Raw genomic sequence first — 7,458 nt, forward strand, 5'->3', positions numbered from 1 at the left:
GGTGGGAGGTGGGAGAGAAGTTCAAGAGGGAGGGGATATATGTATACCCATGGCTGATTCATGTTGATGTATGGCAGAAACCAACACAATAATTGTAAAGCATTTACCCTCCAATTAAAAATGAATACATTTTTTAAAAGGAAAAAAATAATACAATAGTCTAGAAATCTTGAAGTTATATTTTCAATTTCAGTTTCTCAAAATAAAGGCATTTGAGAACTTTGAGAAAGAAAAAAAAAGAGTAGCCACCGCTTGTCACAACTAGAGAAAGCCTTGTGCAGCAATGAAGACCCAGTGTACCCCAAAATTAAAAAAAAAGAAATGCCATAGCTACACACCAAACCAATTAAATCAGTGTTGCTAAGTGTGGGAGGCTGGCACAAGTAATTTTATTTTACTTTAAATATTTATTTATTTATTTGGCTGCACCAGGTTCTTCGTGGCAGCATGTGGGATCTAGCTCTCTGACCAGGAATCGCACCTGGGCCTCCTGCTTTGGGAGAACAGAGTCTTAGCCACTGGACCATCAGGGAAATCTCTGGCATGAGTAATTTTTTAAAAGCTGCCCTGGGACTTCCCGGGTGGTCCAATGGTTAAGAATCTGCCTTCCAGTGCAAGGGATGATTAGGGAACTAAGATCCCACATGCCTCAAGGTAAGCCCTACAACAGCCTGCATGCTCAGTCACTTCAGTCGTGTCTGACTCCTTGCAACCCCATGGAGCCCACCAGGCTTCTCTGTCCATGGGATTCTCCAGGCATGAATACTGGAGTGGGTTGTCATGCCCTCCTCCCAGGGATCTTCCCCACCCAGGAACTGAACCCAAGTCTCCTGCATCCCCTGCATTGCCGGCAGATTCTTTAATGCTGAGCCACCAGGGAAGTCCTGAAGGGCCTGCATGCCTCAACAAAAACCCAGTGCAGCCAAAACTTTTTTTAAAAAAGTAAAAAATAAAAAGCTGCCCTGTGTTTCTAATCCATTTCCCCGGCTGAGACACACTGCAGTCTTTTCCCAGTCATGTGGTTATCTATTAACTTCTGGGATGGAACCCTCTAAAACTTTGTTCCCCACCCTTGGGCAGGGACCACGTTAAAAGAGACAGAATGGAACAGCGCTAGTCAGAGAATCCAAACCTCATCCTTCCAAACATACCAGGTTGCTAAGAGTGGAGGTGAGATGGCTCTGTTCACTTGCACATCTGTAATGTAGGCATTCTAAATAAGTATAACTTCTGTCAGAAAAAAATACAGTAAACACATAAGTGAATGTATCAAAATACTGAGAATAAATGACCCACAGAGGAAATAAACTCAGTCTGGAAACCATTTCCTCTTCCCCAGGGCTGACATCCGGTAGGGGCTTCCAGAATGCCACATCCTAGCATTTCTCAGAGACACAGAAAGGATTTTGCATCTGGCTCTGATATGAAGTCCATCCTAAAGGAAATCACTCCTGAATATTCATTGGAAGTACTGATGCTAAGCTGAAACTCCAATACTTTGGCCACCTGATGCAAAGAACTGACTCCTTGGAAAACACCCTGATGCTGGGAAAGATTGAAGGCAGGAGGAGAACGGGGCAACAGAGGATGACTGATGAAGTCAGGATGGCATCACTGACTCAATGGACATGAGTTTGAGCAAGCTCCAGGAGTTGGTGATGGACAGGGAAGCCTGGTGTGCTGAGGTCCATGGGGTTGCAAAGAGTCGGACACGACTGAGTGACTGAACTGAACTGAACTGATATGAATACTAGAAATCTCTTCTTCCCCTAACAGTGCAACTTATCCCTTCACCCCAACTTAGAGAGATGTAGAGGGGGAAAGTGCTTGCCCTCAAAGCATAAAGGTTGAGGAAATCAGCCACTATTAAGGGGTTTGACCCCTCATCACTGCAATTGGCATTAATTATTCCAGTTTCTGTACATAAGTGTTCCCTTTACCTTCATTTGCTCTCTTGAGATAGTACTTGAATGGTACTGGGTTTGAATCCCAGTCCACCACTTACTTCACCTCTCAGCCCCTCAGTTACCTCATCCAGAAAGTGGGGATAAGAATAGCATCTAACTCAGCTAGTTGTTGTAAAGAAGTGATGAAAAAAGGCATGGAAAGCGACTAAGCACAGCACATGTCTGACTTTTCACATCTACACTGGGTTCTCATTAGACAGTAGGTCTCAGACACATCCAGGGGCTTCCTTGGGTGGGTCCAGCTGTCCACCTGGGGCCGAACATTCCACCAATGGCAGCCCAGAGTCGGAATGAGAGAGGTGACCCTGAGCAGACGGCCCGCTGGGAGGGACTCCCCCTCTTCCTTTCACAGATGAGAGATGGGAAGTGACTTGGCTTCTGCCATACCTGGTCGGTGTCAGAGCCAGAACTAAGATCTGGATCCTTGATTGAATATCCAGTCCCTTAACCTTCCCATTCCACCTGAGGATGTCTAACTTCAGACTTGGAGACTCTAATAACTTCCCCTCTTCCTTCTTTTCATGGCAAAAGGAGAAGAAGGTGGCAGAGGATGAGATGGTTAGATAGCACCACCGACCCAACGGACATGAATTTGAGCAAACTCCAAGAGATAGTAGAGGGCAGAGGAGCCTGGCATGCTACAGGCCGTGGGGTCACAAAAGATTCGGACATGACTAAACAACAACAGAGTGCATCCATTGGTGGAATGGTCAGCCCCAGGTGGACAGCCGGGCCCCAGGCTGGGCCGCTGCTAAACACCACACACACAGCTTCATCACAGCTGCAACTGCCACTGTCATGCCCATTTTACAGATGAGCAATGGAGGCTCAGGCTGGTGAAGTGTGACCTGCCCACGGTCATTCAGCTGGTACCTGGTGAGGCCAGGATGGTCCAACTCTGAAGTGAGTGTCCCTAACCACTGCACCACCTTGCCGCTCCTGTGCACGCCCTGAACTTAGAACACCAGCCACACGGGAATTGCTCTGCGGGTTGGAGCTTTGATAGATAGTTGTCACTAATAGATGTGAAGTCCTTTCCCAGGCCACTTGGTAAAACATTTGGTTGGGCATGCGTGCTAAGTCGTTTCAATCGTGTCTGACTCTGCGACTCTATGGACTCAGAGGACCAGGCTCCTCTGCTCATGGGATTCTCCAAGCAAGAATATTGGAGTGGATTGCCATGCCCTTCTCCAGGGGATCTTCCCGACCCAGGAATCAAACCCGTATTGTGTCTCTTAGTCTCCTGCATTGGGAGGCAGTTTCTTTTACCACTAATGCCACCTGGGAAGCTTCAAAATATTTGAGGATTGGGCCATTTGATAACTCACACCTTCTGGGGGCAGCATGTAGCTGAAGAACTAGGCAGTGCTGGAAGAGTTACAGAGACCCTTGCCTTGGATCACCGATAGCCACAGATTCCACAGTCAATCCTTGCAGTCCAGGGAATCAATGTACTCCACACCCTTGGCTCCTCCATGCTGGTGCTGGTGATTTCAGACACCAACCTGTAGACAACCCCTCAGACAATTTTAAGAAGTCTAGAGTCTGCAGGCTGAGCGTTTATAGCAATGCAGTTACAGCTGAGGGCAAGCTCTCCTTACAGCCTTTGGACTCTCCCACCCACCACTACCAACACCACGGCCAGATTTTAGGACAACCACTGCAAGAGATGAGCTGTTCCATTCTACTGGTCAATAGTGCAAACGTGCAACCAACCAAAGGGGAAGTCTGGCAACCTCACCAACCCTGGCTGCTTGTAAGGACCAGCTCTACCCTAATAAAGACCAGGTAGGGGTTACCACCACACATGAATTGGATTGGGTTTTGGCTTACACACACACAGGATTCAAAATCAACATCCAGCCTTTCCCCACTGGAACTTAGTTGGGTGGGGATGATGGATCCAGGCCACCATGGATAATGTACCAAACAGATAATCTGCTTATGAATAATTGAGCTTATTGTTAGTGTCACCGTCTAAAGCCATTGGCTGAAATTCCCAATAGACTTCCAGGGGAGAGGAAGGCTCTTTTGGAAAAGCAGCTCTCGCTTCATTCCCCATTCTCTGGTTCTCCAGCAAGTGAGTGCAAAGAACCTACACACCTTATTTGGTTCCTTTGCTGGACTTGTCCCCTCCCCGCTCCTCCCCCTGCCCCCCAACACACATCACACCTGGAGACAAAAAGGAGGAGGAAATTTGGAGCAGAACGGTTTCAGGAAGTCTGGACCCTCCCTGCCTTTCCCAGCCTTGGCAGGTCAACTACTCCGGGCCACTCAGGTGTCCCGACAGAAGCAGCTCTGGTTCAAGGTCTTGAATTAGCTATGGCAACCTCAAATCTTCTGGAAATGTTTTTCTACCCCAGCCCTCCTTCCTTGGAGGCCCTGTCTGGAGAATCATCAGACTTCATTTCCTCCTGGAGAAATGATTAAGCAACCCATTCCAGTCTGCCAAGGGGAGTCCTGGACTTGGGAGGATCCTGCTGCTGCTGAAAGGAGGCCTGGTGCCCAGCACAGCTGAGGACAGCCCCAACCAGCCAGGGCTGACTCTCCACAAAACTCTCCAGTAAGGAGGTGAGGGGAACGACTTAATGAGCGCCTCCTGGGCTGGTCCAGGAGACGTCCAGGAGCAGGAGCCCTGGGCAGGACCAGCTGCTGGGATGGAGGCAGTGGGAAGTAGGTAGGAAGGGAGAGGGCAAGGTCTTCCTCATGGGGGAGGCAGCTCCCCTCCACCCCCAGGCACCCAGGCCTTGAAGCAGACGTTTACCTCCTGGGAGACACCTGGCGCGCCAGAGACCCTGCTCAGAACCCTAGACCCACCCAGGCGCCTCTCCCGGCCTGCCATACTCCTCAGGAAGCCCACAGTCTGCAGCCACAGGCCGCGTCTTGTCTGCCAAGTCTCCAGTCCCTCCAGCAGCACCCATCTCACGTGGTGGGTATTCAGCTAAAATCTGCTTAAATGAACTGTTGCATGAGGAGGTGATTACAGACAAGCACACACTGGAGCAGGAGGGTGAAAGAGGGGTATGTGGGAGCCTGGGGCAGTTGATGTCCCTGAGGGTGAAGAAAGTGTGAGAGAGGGACTCAGGGCTGTTTTACCTGTATCCTGTCTTCGGGCAGCTCCGTTTTCATGGCCAGCATCTCCCGGGCATAGACGTCAGGGTAGTGGGCTTCATTGAATGCCTTCTCCAGCTCCTCTAGCTGGTAGGAGGTAAAGATTGTCCTGAGGGGAGCAAACCCAGAGAGTCAAACCCAGCAAACCCCGAAAATGGAAAGAGTTTGTCCCATAGAGGACAGAATAGCCCTCCCCTGTGGCTCCTAAACAGCCCCCAAACCCAGCCCGGGCCAGTGCAATTGAATACAACCCCTCTCTCCCGCCCCCATCCCCACACACCCTCTGGACTCTTCTTCATTCCAGTCTGAGGGCCCACACTCCCTTCTAGTGCTTAGGGCGTTATTTCAGCCCTCTGGGACATTTCATACTGGGAATCTTCCTGAAAGTGCTTTGGGGTAAGGGCGTTAAGATACAAGCTTTAGGAAACTGCAGAAAGCCCCTATTCCTCCTCCCAGGCCCACAGCGAAGGGCTCACCAGGTAGATAAGTGCCCCAGCCTCAGGCAGGACCTGCCGCCCCAGGCTCCCCTCACAGACGGGAGAGTTGGTCTTTTAAATTGTATTCAAGAGTTCAAAGTCTCACCGGAAGGTCAAATGCAGCAGCCCCCCAGGGTTTCTACAGTGGAGAACTAACCGCACCTCCCAGCCCCTCACCCCACCCTGCTCTCCGGCTCCGGAGAGCTGCCCTCAGAGTCTTGGGCAGAGAGGGGGGAAGGGGGGTGCTCTGTCCTTTCTGGTGCTCCGAAGGCAAGGGTCACCTTCCCACCATCCCATCACACCCAGGCTCACCCACTCACCCAGCAGGAGCCCCATTTAGGGGCAGTTCACTCTGGTCATCCCAAGAGAGCCTACCTACACAGCCCCCAACCCCCGCAGAGCTATTTACATCGACCTATTTTGAGTTATTAACATAAACTGCTTTAAGAGTCCAGTAAAATCTACATCCTCTTCGCTAGCAAATGGATATGCTCCAACACACAGTTTTCCACCTCCGATATTTAGGGGGTTTGTAATCCCCCTTTCTCAAATAAATACACTACACACCCCCTTACCAACATAAATTCTTCTCTTTTCAAACCTGAATTTCACCAAGTTCTAGGCGACCTTTATCCTGCACCCTCCTCAACAATCTGGGGTGTAATACTGTCCAGATTTTACAGACTCAGCTTCTACAATGGTTGAAGTAGAGCCTCTGGGATTTGAACCCTGGGACCAGTATGAGGGGGCGGCGTGGTAAAATCCCTCGCTGCAGCCCCTGATGTCACCAGCCTGAGGGAAGACCATGGATGGAAACCCCAGGTATTCCTCCTGCCGGTGTTGGCGTTGGCATCCTGGAGGATGATACAGGGGATGTGTGAGTGAGAAAGATTCTGCTCTTTATGGAAAATGACTGGTTTGATTCTAAATCGTTGCTCCTATTCTCTTGGGGGGAATGGAATGCTTATGTATACAGAAAGTTAATTCTTCAGAATTTTGAAGATCTGCTGCTTTCTATTTCTCTCTTGCCACTTACTGAAAGGGCCCCTGAACAGACAGTCAAAATAAACAATCAAAACGTGTACGGCTTCTTCAAAACTAGGAAAAATAAAACCCACAGCTATTGTGGCCTGGCCAAAGCCAAAGAAGAGAGATGATGGCAGATCATTCAGTGGTTCAAGTGCCAGACTCTGCTTGGGAGAACTCTTATTAAAAAAAAAAAAAAAAAAGAACAAAACAAAAACAAGAAAGGAAGAAAGGAATTAAGAAACAAAACAAAGTGAAATGATGCCTCAGATCCCCAGACTTGCCTGAAAAATCCCAGGAACAGAAGAATCTGGCGGACTCAGTCCATGGGGGTCGCAAAGAGTCAGACACGACTGAAGTAATCCACCAGACCCTTCAGTTTCCCATTGCAACTGAGCCTCACAGGTAAAGAGAAGAAGAAAATCGGAAGACTCCATCCCCACTCCCCTCTCTAACTCCTTCAAGCCCCCTATGTTTCTGGGAGGTTAAGGGATCTTCATCTCTTACCACCAGAGTCCAAGGTTTCTTACCTGAACTCCCCAAACGAGAGATGCTCAGATTTTTTTTTTTTTTACTAATTAAAAATGGCACCAGCCATTCTCCTGTCTTCAATAATCTGTTCCCCTCACACATTAGAAATAGCCTGAAACCTAGTGCAGTTGACCAGTCTCCTAGGGGACCCTTCTGAAGCACCCAAAGTTTTTCCCAGGGGAGAGGGTATCAAGTGAGGGGAGAGGGTATCAAGTGAGGACAGAGGGTCGAGAACCTTAAGCATGGACTTTGGACTGCGTGTCAGGCAGCTCCAAGTGCCACACAAGGAGATGCCCCTGTGCAGAAACACTGTCCTTGCTCTCCTTGCTCGGGGAATCCCTCCCCAG

General features: G+C 49.4%; 1 protein-coding gene across 1 annotated transcript in view; it reads right to left on the reverse strand.

Annotated features, from left to right (window-relative positions):
• The window catches only part of VSX2 (visual system homeobox 2), a 19,915-nt gene that overhangs the window by 8,956 nt on the left and 3,501 nt on the right, over positions 1-7,458 (reverse strand). The window contains exon 3 of the mRNA XM_010855753.1: positions 5,064-5,187. Coding sequence (XP_010854055.1) covers positions 5,064-5,187 — 124 coding nt within the window. The remainder of the gene's footprint in view (positions 1-5,063; positions 5,188-7,458) is intronic.

The sequence above is a fragment of the Bison bison genome, unplaced genomic scaffold (genome assembly GCF_000754665.1).
Source record: "Bison bison bison isolate TAMUID 2011002044 unplaced genomic scaffold, Bison_UMD1.0 scf7180017864368, whole genome shotgun sequence".
Lineage (NCBI taxonomy): Eukaryota > Metazoa > Chordata > Mammalia > Artiodactyla > Bovidae > Bison > Bison bison.